General features: G+C 42.4%; 2 protein-coding genes across 3 annotated transcripts; both read right to left on the bottom strand.

The window, feature by feature from the left end:
• Positions 1-172: 172 nt before the first annotated feature.
• On the bottom strand, positions 173-5,947 carry LOC4349745 (2-isopropylmalate synthase A). The gene is made up of 12 exons (XM_015761168.3): positions 5,130-5,947; positions 3,535-3,748; positions 3,380-3,460; positions 3,153-3,242; positions 2,965-3,051; positions 2,378-2,478; positions 1,782-1,815; positions 1,616-1,690; positions 1,420-1,503; positions 1,208-1,342; positions 704-846; positions 173-571 (listed from the first exon to the last, which is right to left on the bottom strand). The coding sequence occupies exons 1-12, from the start codon at positions 5,849-5,851 to the stop codon at positions 430-432; spliced, it is 1,908 nt and encodes a 635-aa protein (XP_015616654.1). The 5' UTR covers positions 5,852-5,947; the 3' UTR covers positions 173-429.
• A 799-nt stretch (positions 5,948-6,746) lies between these two features.
• Positions 6,747-10,694, bottom strand: LOC4349744 (protein STRICTOSIDINE SYNTHASE-LIKE 10). 2 transcript variants are annotated; one of them, XM_066305668.1, is made up of 3 exons: positions 10,340-10,694; positions 7,784-8,050; positions 6,747-7,549 (listed from the first exon to the last, which is right to left on the bottom strand). In XM_066305668.1, exons 1-3 carry the CDS (start codon positions 10,621-10,623, stop codon positions 6,973-6,975), a joined length of 1,128 nt encoding a protein of 375 aa, XP_066161765.1. In that variant the 5' UTR covers positions 10,624-10,694; the 3' UTR covers positions 6,747-6,972. The 2 variants fall into 2 exon arrangements, with proteins under 2 accessions (XP_066161765.1, XP_015616662.1); XM_015761176.3 differs by lacking the exon at positions 10,340-10,694 and adding an exon at positions 8,491-8,810.
• Between the last annotated feature and the right edge of the window lie 3,053 nt (positions 10,695-13,747).

Raw genomic sequence — 13,747 nt, 5'->3', positions numbered from 1 at the left:
ATTCGTTCCTTCTGGCTTCTATTCTGGCCACTTGGCGCTGCGTCCCTGCTGCTGATCACTCTTTTAGTTCAACTCGAAATGCTGACCTTCAATTCAGAAGTTCTCGGTACTGTACAACCGTAGGTTGGTCTCACGATTAATTTCTTACAGTAATAGTTTTGCAATACTCATATGTCAAACAATTATTTATTATTGTCTTATTGTAAATACGGTTTTCAAATATGAATTATACACTGCATATCCCAAAACGTCCTGGATGTTCAACCTTAAGTCAGGCTCCACCAAGAAACCCAGAACATCCTCCAGATGCACTAAACGGAACCATGTTTTTTCTGGACGGAAAAACCATGTTTCAACAAGCACATACTCCTTGCTGGGAATGTGAAACATAGAACCATCGGATATGAAAACCCAAAAGGAAGTCAAGACTCATTCTGTGGTTTGAACTCTTTGGCTTTCAGATACTTCACTACTAGCCTTGATAGCCCCAACAAAACTGGACATCTTGTTCAGGGCACTCAGGTAAGCTCGCACACTGGAAACAACAATATCCAGTGCGGCACCACTCCCACTGAGATCAATAGGCAAAGAAATTATTAGTTCATGTGAAAAATTAAATTGATAATAACAATTATAGATGTTGGAAACAACATAGAAGGAAGGTGCCCAGTGAAAAAAAAAAGGTAGTATAAAGGACTATAACCTGAATGCCCGGCTGAAGGAGTGACCAGTCAAAGCATGTTTAGAGTCGCTAACATCTCCAGTGACAACCACTCTAGTAGTTGCAATTGCATCAATGCCTTCTGTGACCGATGTCATGCTATATTCTCGAAGAACAGTTGGGATCTGTGAATTGCAAATTATTCTTAGATGTTTCAAAATTTCTCCAGTTTTACTAAAATGAATGCAGATAGTTTACAAATCAAGAAAGTAGATGTAGGTAATTTCTCTGTTAACATCAAAATAGTGCATTCATTTTGTTGAAAGCATGCTCATAAGTCGTAACACATCACACGCTAATCCTTATTAAGTATGGAATCTCCTATTCTTGTGATTCTTGTATATTTATCATGGAGGCAACATGCTGAAAGTTATGTTACCAGATGCAGGATGTTTCATTCTCATATATTGAAAAAACACATCCATATTCCATCCCATTAAACTGGTATATTAGTGCAAGAACCATCAAGAATATTGCAACTGTCACCTGTATTATATCATCAACAGCCTTGTAAGCTGCATCAACTGGACCTGTTCCAACTGCACATGCAATCTTCTCCTCTCCATCCGGACCTATCAGTTTGACAGTTGCTGTAGACAGACCAAGTGTTCCACAAGTTGCCTGCAAAAAGGCTTCATATCAATTTTAACATATCAACTTCTCCATTAGCCAAATAGTAAAATGTGGCAAAATTATACCTGTACATCAGCAAGGGACCAAAAAACCTTGGGCTGAAATATCTCATCAGACAACAGCGCCTCAATGTCTTCATCAGTTACACGCTACAATGATTTAAAACACATAAGCTAGAAGTTATCAAAATGCTTACTGTTTTACAGAAAAAAAATGGTTGAATATGTCAATCGAGCAACAGAGCACTCAGGAAACTGTCACCTTTTTCTTCTCTGCAACCTCTTTGTAGCGTTTAAAGAAATCCTCAAATTCCTTGTCAGTGATTTCATATCCAAGCTACGTGTTGGATGACAAGGTAGTGTTCAGCAACGATAACTGAAAAGAAGGCATTTAGTCCTAACTAGAAAAATAAAGACAAATACAATACCTCCACTAGTTTAGATCTCACAGCATGCCTTCCACTGAAAAAAAAAAGACAAGAAAGCATAATTATGAACTTGAGTTTGATAATCTCAAATCAGATTTAAGTAATAATTGCAAGCCTATCGTAAGTATTTGAGCAGGATTGCTGCATCAACCTCACCTAATATACAAGAGTAAAGATGAAAAAGAATATCTCTATTCTAGAGAAGTACAGAAAAACATATGATAAATAGATAAAAAAAATGACCAGGCCAGGTAGAGGTTTCCTCAATGTCAAGTGAGCAAGGTTTAACCTAAAAAATTTAAAAAGAAAAGCAAATTCACTAACTTTAAGCAAAGGATGGCATCACACAATTTCTCAAGTAAAAATTGTACTGTGACATGATCTGCATACATATCTCTAGGAATTTAGACCTTACATGGAGTATCCATATGATATGGCCATTCGACATAAAGTGTTTGATAGTTGGAAAGTGTATTTTGCACCAAATTAGCAGAAAGTGCATAAAGTAGAAAAAATATCTCCTCGAGAAACACTCAGGGAGAATGTTGCAACTTGCAAGAAATCAAATTATGGGGGAACATATGTATGGATGATACCTGAGTTTCCCAAGAACAATACCAAACTCGTTTGCACGTGTTAGACCAATATCATCAGGAGAAATTATTTCATAAGTTCCTTTGTATTTAAGCATCCCATCCTGAAAACAGAATAACAAAAGTGAATATCAAGATCACTTCACTCTAGAACCAACACAGTTAATATGAGAATATGCAAGGCAAGGTTCATATAAAACCATGATTGATCTATCATATATCAGAAAATGAATTCCTCGGAGCTGAGATTAAAAAAAGGTATCCATAAAAATAATTTGACTTCCCTCAGTATGTGATACTATAAAAATGTGAGCAAAACTTTTTCCTAGTGCAAATATGCAAACTGAGAACTAGAAACATTTCTGAAACTTCCAAATTTTAGATAGGAAATAAACAGTAATGCTAATCAATTCCTTAGTCCTAAAATGTAAATTGATGGCAAGAAACACTTTTAGAGTTATAAAATATAGATAAATGAAAAACAGAAACAAGAACCTAGATGTGACATTGTGGTACCACCTTCAGCACTACGGAGAACCCAGTCAAGAAATTTGATGGCAATATTAGGACAAGAATGCAAATTTAGTTACCTGATGAATTCCACTTTCATGTGCAAAGGCATTGGCACCGACAATAGCTTTATGTGGTTGTACATGAAGTCCACTGTGCTCTTGTACCTAGAATAGGCAGAGCATTTGCAGAAGTGCATGAAATTTTCAGTCACCTGAAAAAGACAAAAGATAAAAAAAAAAGAGCAAGAAAACAAACATAATTGTACCATTTTGCTTGACATAGTGATATGTTGGGTATTGATTCCAGTATACAGACCTCCTAAGAGCTCTCGGCGACATTTAATTGCCATCACAACCTGAAAAAGATTTTTTTTTTAAAAAAAAGTTGCACATATAGGAAATCAATATTACTTGCATTCATTCTTCTACAAACCATTTAGATGAACATGTGCAAAATACCAACAAACAACATAAACATAGTATACGAGCTCACCTCTTCCAAAGAAGCATTTCCAGCCCTTTCACCAATACCGTTGATAGTCACCTCTAATTGCCGTGCTCCTGCATGAGCGCCCTAAAGGTTAAGTCACATTAGTGACATGATTAAACCAATGATAATGGATCAAAGAGACATGGAAAAGGTAGTACCGCTAATGTATTGGCGGTTGCTAGACCAAGGTCATTCTGGCAATGAGTAGAAATAATAGCATTTTCAATTCCTGGAGTGTTTGCTTTTATATCAGCAATTAGCTTCCCAAATTCATAAGGAAGAGTGTATCCAACAGTGTCTGGGATATTGAGTGTTGTTGCTCCAGCTTTTATGACTTCCTCTAGAATATGATATAGAAACTCTCTGTTTGACCTGCAAGACAGAGTGAATAATATCATGCCACAGTCTTTTGCGCATAAAAAAGGAGGCTAATTGATTGTGACTAATAAACCACAGACAATAGCTTGGCATGAGCTAATGTTTAGTCATTCATTTTGCACCAACATGTTTGAAAGCAAAGAATGTACAGTAAATGATATGCAACAATAAGCTTCGTGTGTAGATTTAAAGATGAACACAACCACAAAATTTCAGTAGCTGGCAGACATCTACCAGCAGTACAAGGATGAAGGTATCCAAGATACAATATACATAATACTTTCCTTTACAGACCAAAGTATATTCAGTACTTGATAGTAAGCAACTAGGCATACACTGCACGCCTCAAAATCAACCCCACTTCACTAAAGTTGGATGGACCTCTTACATGCACAGTACTTAGGCATATATATTACTAGGTATGGTGTCAATTCCAACCCACATCATAATGACTGAAATTGTTGGACATTTCAACGCTGACTATTTTAAAAGTAGCCTAATGATCGAACGAATTTGCAATTAAAAGTTGGATAGACCTCTTTCATTCACAGTACTTTCCAATATCTAGATTATTAGCTAATTAGTCAGATGCCAGTTCCGAACCACATTGTAATTACTACTCCAGGTATGAAACTTTTGGTCATTTCAAGGGTTACAGTTTAAGGGCCCCTTTGAAACGCAGGATAGAAAAAACACAGGAATAGGAAAAACACAGGAATTGAAGTGGTGTGTTTTCCTAATCCTACAGGAATGGAAAACACAGGAAATATGAAAAGGGTCCCTTTGATAGCATCATAGGAAACAAACAAAGAAAATGATAGTTTCCAAGAGGTTGAACCTCTTGCTTATTTTCCTATGAAATTGAGCTATAGGAATGCAATCCTAAGGAAAATTTCCTATACTTTCCTATGAATCAAAGGGTTTCGTAGGAAAAATTCCTTGGGAAATTAAATCTTCCAAAATTCTGACAATCCTCCAATTCAAAGGGGCCAAAAATAGTGGCCTAAAAATCAAACAAATTTGCAGTTAGAAGTGATACATGCCAGCATCACTGAGTCAATGATGAATGTGTTCAAAGTAGGGTATACATGATGCATAGTACTTAATCTCCAGACCAAAGTAAAGTAAGCGCTTCATATACTAAGTATATATCACTTTGCCTCAAAATCAACCTAGCTTCCCAAAAGTAGGATGGACCTCTTTCATTCACAATACTTTCAGACATCTAGATTATTACTCCAACCAATAGGTCAGATGCCAGTTCCAACCAACATTGTAATTCCTACTCCAGGTATGAAACTTTTGGTCATTTTAAGGCTTACAATTTCAAAAATTGGACCTAAAGGTTGAACAAATTTACAATTAGAAGTGATACCTGCCAGCGTCTTCAGGGCTGAACTCGACATCAGGGCAGCCTAGGCTGCGGGCGTAGGCCACCATTTCCTTGGCAATGGCCACCACCTGCTCGGGCGTCTTCCTTAGCTTGTGCTGCATATGGATCTCGCTGGTGGCAATGAAGGTGTGGATGCGCGGCCGCCGCGCGTGCCGCACGGCCTCCCAGGCAGCATCAATGTCTCGCTTATTGCATCTCGAGAGGCCACAGATGACCGGCACGTGGCCGTCCTCCCCGACGGGCGTGTTCCCGACCTCGATGGCGATGGAGCGCACGGCGTCGAGGTCGTCGGGGGAGGAGGCCGGGAACCCGGCCTCGATGATGTCGACGCCGAGGCGGGCGAGCTGGCGCGCGACGACGAGCTTCTCGGCGCTGGTCATGGTGGCCCCGGGGGACTGCTCCCCGTCGCGGAGGGTGGTGTCGAAGATGCGGACGTAGTTGGGGTCGTCGATGCGGTTGGGGACGTACTCCGGGCGCCGCGGCTGCGCCATGGACGCCCGGACGGGGCGGGCGAAGGCGCGGTGGTAGCAGCGGCGGGAGGCGCTAGGGTTTGCGGCGGCGGCGGCGGTGGCGAGGCCATGGGAGAAGCGTGGGGCGGCGGCGCGGAAGGGGGAGAGAGTTTGGGCGCGTGGGCGTGGAGTGGAGGTGGGGTTTGCGGAGGAGAAGGAGGAGGGTTTTGGGGAGGAGAGGAGGGAGGAGGCCATGGTGGTCGCCGGGGTTTGTGGCGTCGACGACTCGGGGGTTTAGGGGAATCGAATCAAATGGTGGGAGAGGGAGATGCACTTGCTCTGCTTCTCGGTGATGTGTGTGTGAGTCAGAGGGGGAGCTCTTATCTGGACATGACAACGGGGGTTTCGTGGGATGCACGAATGCTGTGATGGCGGCGTGGTTTTTGCGGCGAAGAAGACAAGTCGGACTTGCACACAAGGCTCGGGGGAGAAATGGAGCATGCGAGAGTGGTGATGCTGGTGACTTGGGGAGTGACCACATGACATGAGCAATTGGCAAGCTTGTGTAAAACAACCAAACCAACCAACTTCTTTTTGAAGCTCTGAAGTCTGAAGATGGATGACAGGAGTAGCCTAGCTTGCCAAGGTAAGGTTGTTTGTCACATACGCATATCAAAGGCAGAATTTGGGAGAAAGGATGTTGTTCACAGCACAGTAGTGTGAGGCTTTTGCTGTGTTTCTTTTGGTTCACATTGTGATCTTATACAATACAAATAAACAAATCCACTTTTGATCGCTCAAATATGGCCTTTTAATCTGATTTTGGCTTTATCTTTTGTTCGACGGTTTTAAGACTTGAGGGCCAAAGGTAAATTTTTTTCTTAAAATCAGTCAGGCTCGAGTTCTTCACAAAATAATTACACGCAATGGAAATTGTGCTTATGCTAAGTTTAAGTAGCATAAAAAATTCAAAAGGAAATCAACACAATCTACGTCATAATTCATATTTTGATTAGTTAAAGAAAAAAAGAGCAATCAAAACTTTACGATACAAACCAGACTCAATATCTTATCGAATAGGTGAAAAAAAAACTCATAAACAACCTAACATTACTGCACAATACATAGCTTTCTAATTAGAAATATAGAGTTGTTCAGGTGGTTTTTTATTCATACCATTGTAATCTTAAGTCTCGTTGCTGGTAATGATGATAGACATTAGCTTTTTCAATAAAAATTGGCAACCATTATTTTGAACACTCACTAAATGCTAGATCTATTATTTTGTTACATATGCTTCATATCATAACACCACGCTTGTATACTATTATCTTCACTACCTTTATAACTTATGCATTCTCTCTCTATGTATTAAACTATATACGATAAAGCCCAAGAAAAGGTGACAAAACAGATCCTATCCAGAGGTTCCCATCCTTTTCTTCAACTTCGCTAATAGACTTGAACAACTTCCTGACATCACCATGAACACTCATTGCTTCTATGGTCTTCCCATCCTCACTCAACCTCAAAGCTATCACTTGACGACCAAATCCTGTCAAGAACGATGTGATGCGTTGAATGCGTTGAGCTGGTAGCTTAAAGATTAGTTTCCTTAGCCAAGGATAAGAAATTGACCACTCAGCGATCTTCCCTCTCTTGGCATGAAGACCAACCCAAAACCCTCCTCTAGGACTCATCTTAATGTTGTCTGGAAACCCAGGTAGTTGCGCAACTTCTTCAATAGTTGATGCTTTTGGTGTTTTAATCCAATATCTTAGGATCTTACCCGTTGTGGTTTCCGCAAGTAGCAAATAAGAACCATCGATGCTCATAGCCAAACCATTAGGAAAACGTAGGCCATCAACTAAGACTTCAACCTTGTTTTCTTTTGGATCGTATTTCAACAATCTTCCAGTGTTGTCACCCGTTATAACTATGTTTAGAAACTCCCTACAAATAATTTGAATGAAAAATTATATATATATATATATATATATATATATATATATATATATATATATATATATATATATATATATATATATATATATATATATATATATATATATATATATATATATATATATATATATATATATATATATATTACATGAATTGTTCATTAAAAAAATAACAAACTGATGAGTGATAATAATAAATTTATTTATTTTATTGGTCCAGTACCTTCTCTGAAACCTTGTACTGGTCTCGGTGAAGTAGATTACTCCAGTTTCATGGTCAATCTCAACGCCGTTGGAGAAGCTGAATGGGCTTCCTGTCCTCTTAGGAACAAGCGGCCTAGACACGTTCTCACCCGGACTGACCACTCTCAGCCCAAGGTACGCATCTGCGACGTACAGCTCACCAGTCTTGCTATTGAACTTGAGGCCCAGTGGACGCCCACACTCCTGCTCCCGTTTCGTGTCCTTGGATCCTCTGCAGCTATCCAACCTGCAGCAGTTCAGGTCAACGACCAATCAATCGATAAATGCCGTTCCAACAATTCAGGACGGAATCTGCCATACTATAAATATTATTTGGACCATAGCATAAATGATAGTCAAAAAGGAGTAGTGAAAATGAAATGAACTGAACAATAACATTGTTGATGATATGAACTCTGAAGTTGAATTATACCAAGAACTTTTCAGTTGTTTTCTATATGTACAGATGTAACTCACAGCCTCACAGGCCATATTAAGCTCACAATTAATCATCAATTAATTGGGGATTTGGACAGTGCAACTGTATTTGTCCGGTCCCTGGACCTGGATCGTAAACTAACCAACCAACTACTACTAACCAAATCATGAGAACAACAGAGAACTATACTAGGCAGCTAGCAACACGGGTGAATACTGAATAGTTTCCAAAAGTGGAAAAAGACTTACAGCTCCGGCACGGAGCAGGAGTGCTCGACCCACCGGCGCTCCGGCGGCGGCAGCCACTTGAGGATCCTCCCGTCAGACACGCTCGTGTACGGCCCATCGCCGGCGTCGCCGAACACTATGCTCTCCGGCCCCGCGGCGCCGTCGAGCAGAGGGATCAGCTCGACGTCGCCGTCCCTTATCTCCAGCTGCCTCACGTCGCTCCGCGAGTCCAGCGACAAGATCGCCGCCGCCGCGAAGACGGCGAGCGCCAAGAGCTTGGCCGTGGTGTTCATCGTAGCTAAGTAAGCTAGGCTTTTGGTGAGCTACCCACAAATGGGAGTGTTCCCCCACTAGGCAGAGTATGGGTTGGTTTTATGCTACCTGCAAACCGATCCTAACTTCCTAGGTGTTGATTTATTGATCATGGTAGGATAGTAAATGCATTGCCATCTCCATATCTACAACCATTAAAATTTTAATGGTGAAAGAGAAAGAAAGATCCAAGACCAGTGTACGGTCCAATAGTTGCCACTGTGTCCATGCTGACAGGCGTGTTCCTGTCTCACGGTTGCAACTCGCAACTACTACCTGAAATACGAGTATGTTTCACATTTTTTTAGAGTTTCTTATTACTCATTCTCTGCAATTTTACATGAAGAGCAGCAGGCTAATCTTAGGTACAACATCAACTATTCCTGAAAGATGCTTCTCTATTCAGCGTTAAATAGTGATGACTACTACTACTTTGTAATGTACGTCGATTGAATAAGACGTTCTTTTAAGAGAACAGATAGTGTATGAAAAGTGGACATCTATCTCTGAACTTTGAAAAAAGAAGATCGACATTGTGTATTTTAAGTTCGGTGCCCCATAACCATCCCATGATCCCATCGTGTACAAACGACAACCGTTGTTGACCTAAAACAACATTTTTTTTCAGAAGAAACTAAAAAATGCATAAAAAAGGAACCAATCTCAACATAGGCTGTGTTTAGTTCACACAAAAATTGGAAGTTTGGTTGAAATTGGAACGATGTAACGGAAATTGGAAGTTTATGTGTGTAGAAAAGTTTTGATGTGATGGAAAAGTTTGAAGTTTGGAAAAAAAAACTTTGGTACTAAACACGGCGATAACTTATTTGAACTTACCCTACCTAGTTCAGATTTCAGAACGTTAGTCTTACAGAATGATGCGCCAATATGTTGGCATGGTCCCAAAAGAGCTTCCAATTATATCCATTAAAAGTAAACAGCATAAGGTAGATGAGACCATAAGTGAGTTTTCAGTAGATTGGCAAAGCAAATGTAAGACTACCATGTGCCCATGAAGATAACATGTCGTTAGAGTTGCAGTACATGTATGATGTATCAAGATACTTTGCGCTTGGTTGGTTAGCTAATCAAGCTGCCATAGGTGTGTTGGAAAAGGAAAGAAAGCTACAGGCGACGGCCGGTGACCGTCCATGAAGACAGAGAAGATGGATAGTGTAGTATTTGGGTGGATGCGGGTTGAGCATCGTGGTATTGTTTTCAGTGAATATGATTATTACTATGAGATTTCAGCTACCAGCATCGTGCAATCTTATCGAAGAAGAATCATATGCAATGGAAGTGTGCCGAAAGCCATTGCAAATCAATGATGCGGCAGCTCTGCTACATAAATTGATTTACTTTCTGTAGGACAGGGGAATAATAGACTTAAGTACACATGCCAAGAATTATCATTGCTGAGAGGAGTTGCAACTGTACTTAGATCTGAGTAGCATCACACGCAAGTAAATGCATGCAGAACGAGGGAACAGTACTATGGGATGAATCGCAGGATCAACCAGCATTCATTCAACAGAAACAGATAGAGATTAAAGCTTACAGTTGTGGCTCGATGACGGCGGACGAGTGTTCGACCCAGCGGCGCTCCAGGGGAAGCCACTTGAGCACCCTCCCGTCCGACACGCCCGTGTACGGGCCCTCGCCGTCGCCGTCGAACGCCACGCTCTCCGGCCCGACCGCGCCGCCGGCGTCCACGGTGATCAGCTCGACGTCGCGCTCCCGTATCTCCAGCACTGGCACGTCGTCGCTCCGGGGGTCCAGGGACACCAACAACGCCGCCGCCGCCGCCACGGCGGCCGCGAGCACCACGAGACTGGCTTTCATCGGAACCAGAAGTCCAGAACCTATGTGAATAACTGCGATTAATGAAATTGCAACGCGTGAACGGCTCCGGATTTGTTTATGTAGAGTAGAGATATGGTTGATTGCCTTGTCACATTTGCTCCTTGACATGATACTCCACCAAAACGTATACCATGTTGTCTGAAGAGAGGGACATCCTAGTACGAAGCTCAAAGGACCGTGTTCGGTACGTGTATGACTCTGTCTGCCAGTTGGGATTTGAAACGGCCGGTGAGGCGGTGACCAACACCGCTGAGAGCAAGTTTAATAGTATAGCCCACTACAAGCTTCAATTTATCTATATCCGATTTAATAGCCAATTCATACAATAGTTGCTTACTATACTGCTCCCTCTGTTTTTTAATAGATGACGCCGTTGATTTTTTCTCAAATGTTTGACCATTCGTCTTATTTAAAAATTTTATGCAAATGTATAAGATATAAATCACACTTAAAGTACTATGAGTGATAAAACAATTCATAACAAAATAAATTATAATTACGTAAATTTTTGAATAAGACGAATGGTCAAACATGTGATAAAAAGTCAACGGCGTCATCTATTAAAAAACGGAGGTAGTATTATAATATATGGCCCCACCTGTCATACACATATTGTGTCTTAGAGTCCGTGCTACAGCTGGCTATAAATTTGTAGCCCACTCCTCTTTTTTTTTATCTTTTATCTTATTAAAATATATTTATAACTGGTAGTCTAGTATTGTACCTGCTCTTAGCGCCTCGGCTCAATCTGGTTGCGGCGCGCACGCTATTTTGTCCCCGAAAAGCGGTCTAAAACCGCACGAAATCCTGGTGTTTGCGCGAGTTCCAGGTTGGTGGGTAGCGGTCGGACACGGGCTGATCCAGCAAGGACGGGAGCACTCGTTCCGCATACGGGGCCTGCGGTTTTCTGCGTGTGGGCTGGGCTGGAGCCCGCGGTTGCAGCGGCCGTTAGCTTTCCCCTCTTCTGGGCCTCGCACCACTGGAGCGCGTGCGCTGCGAAGCCTGGAACCAGGCCGTCCGTTCGATCTGGCTACCTGCAAAGCCCAATACTTAGGCAGAGTGGTGTTGGCTCGACCAGGCGCTTCTTTCGAGTGAGACAGGAACAAAGCAACACGTTTCGTGCGAGGGAGACACGGGGTTTTCAGGCTAGAAATCCAGTCGCTGAAAACCAGCACCAAAGTCCAAAGGCTATTTGTGTCATGCATGCCGGGGGTTAGCTACTCGGCTCATGCTCAGCTAGCTGAACAAACATCCCAAGGCCTTGTTTGCAGCTTGTTTGCTGAAGAAAGCCTAGAAGAAAAGGTAGTAGGAGTACATCGATCATCAGTGCAGTCGATCGAGAGACTCTGACCACGCACCGGTGCAAATGTGAGAGGTGCGACACAAAAAGGAAAGGAGGCAGCTAGCTGCAAACGCAAAGCAATCAAGTGCAGAGAAAAAGTCATGGGCCTCCTGTCTTGACGTGACACCTCCTCCTCCTGAGTCCAGACTCCTCTGTCCTGGGCGGCTTCTGCCTCTGCTGTGCGTGCCATCAGCAAGGCCTGCCTGCAGCTATCTGCGGCCGCTGCAGCATATTATTGGTTCGTTAATCTTACAGCAATGCGAGTTTAGCAGCTTTTCAGTAGCCCGGCCATCAACGCATGCGTTTTCTCGTCAGTCAAGAGTGAACGAAGAGTGGGTTTCCATGCGACACCCTACCCTAGCGCTGGATCCTAAAACAATACTTTATCCCTTTAATTGACCTATATAAACACTGGAGTGCTACTGTTTAATTACTGCTTGAGTTGAGTACTTGGGGATTTTCTTTTCATGTGAAATGGCAAAATTAGAGCATGTACAATAGCAGACTATTAGTCAGCTACAAATATATTTTAATAAGATAAAAAATGAGAGAGAAAAATAGCGGGCTACAGATATGTAGCCAGCTGTAGCACGGACTTAAGACACAATGTGTGTATGACAGGTGAGACCGTATATTAATAGTATAGTAAGCAACTATTGTATGAATTGACTATTAAATTGGCTATAAATGAATTTGAGCTAGTAGTGGACTGTACTATTAAACTTGCTCTTATACATTAGGTCAAGGGGATGTTGGAATTAATGAATGGGCCTTAGCCCACTCGAAGATTAATTCTTTGAAAAATCACAAAAGCCCACCTCATGAGATGGCATGCATGTGGAGTTTAGTACCACCTTGCTTATTCTAGGAGAGGGGGACCTCCTTAAAATGGAGGATGCCCTCCTAGTCGCTTGAAGCATGTGTGGTGGAGAGAAGAGGGGAAACACACGCGCGCGCTCGCTCGCCGGGCCGGGCCGGGGGCGCGCGTGCACGACGTACGCGTCGAATGGTCCGAAAAATTGGCTCCTCACCCTTGCGCAGATGCAGCTTCTTTTTGCAGTTTTGTTTTGCTGCAAATTCGGATTCGTTTTTGTTTTGGAAACGTTCCGAAAAATCCGGTGCGTGCAAACGGCGTGGAGTCCGGATAAGTTACGCGCGACTTATCCGGTTCGGTTACGCGCAGTAGAGATCGTGCGGGCGCCCTGATCAAGCGACCCTTCTCTATATAAACCGACCTGCCGTCTTCACGCAACATACAAAAAAATCAATCTAGGGTTTGCTTCCTACTCTATACTGCGCCGTCGCTCGTAGACTACTCCATCCCGCTCGCCGGCGTGCACCGGCGATCGGGAGAGCAGGTCTCCGGAACCTCTGCCTTCGACGTTCTGCACCGGGAGAAGGCGGCAATAAGGTTTTTGGGAAGCGCTTCGCGTGACTGCTCCCTGTTCGTTCGCGACGGCTCGCCTTCCTCTTCGCTCGCGTGTTTCGTGCCTTCGTAGACACTTGCGAAAAGTTTCGACCAAGCAGCCGGTCTTTCCGTCACCTCGGTACGTGTTCAATATGTTGCGCATATTTGATCTGTTCATGTTATACTGTGTAGTTTACATGTGTAGATCTAATGATGCGTTCATGCTAGTTTTCATCTGTAATGTCATGATTTATTTATGGAATAGATTAAATCATTATATGTCTATAATCTCAACAATCCAAAAACCTTATTATAGGCACTGTGATTTTACTATGGCTGGTTTTGCCGATGCA

This window comes from Oryza sativa, chromosome 11 (genome assembly GCF_034140825.1).
Source record: "Oryza sativa Japonica Group chromosome 11, ASM3414082v1".
Taxonomy (NCBI): domain Eukaryota; kingdom Viridiplantae; phylum Streptophyta; class Magnoliopsida; order Poales; family Poaceae; genus Oryza; species Oryza sativa.
This window is presented reverse-complemented; position numbering and strand designations above follow the sequence as displayed.

Bases quoted from the DNA above. Each gene is read 5' to 3' on its own strand.
- LOC4349745 (XM_015761168.3), bottom strand. From the start codon at position 5,851: ATGGCCTCCTCCCTCCTCTCCTCCCCAAAACCCTCCTCCTTCTCCTCC. The intron at 3,749-5,129 runs GTATCACTTCTA...TCTGTCTTGCAG, and splicing joins AGCCCTGAAGACGCTGGCAG to GTCAAACAGAGAGTTTCTAT. The intron at 1,504-1,615 runs GTGACAGTTTCC...AAATCATTGTAG, and splicing joins AGGTTGCAGAGAAGAAAAAG to CGTGTAACTGATGAAGACAT.
- LOC4349744 (XM_066305668.1), bottom strand. From the start codon at position 10,623: ATGAAAGCCAGTCTCGTGGTGCTCGCGGCCGCCGTGGCGGCGGCGGCG. The intron at 8,051-10,339 runs GTAAGCTTTAAT...GAACTGCTGCAG, and splicing joins GCCGTCATCGAGCCACAACT to GTTGGATAGCTGCAGAGGAT. The intron at 7,550-7,783 runs GTACTGGACCAA...AATTATTTGTAG, and splicing joins AGTACAAGGTTTCAGAGAAG to GGAGTTTCTAAACATAGTTA.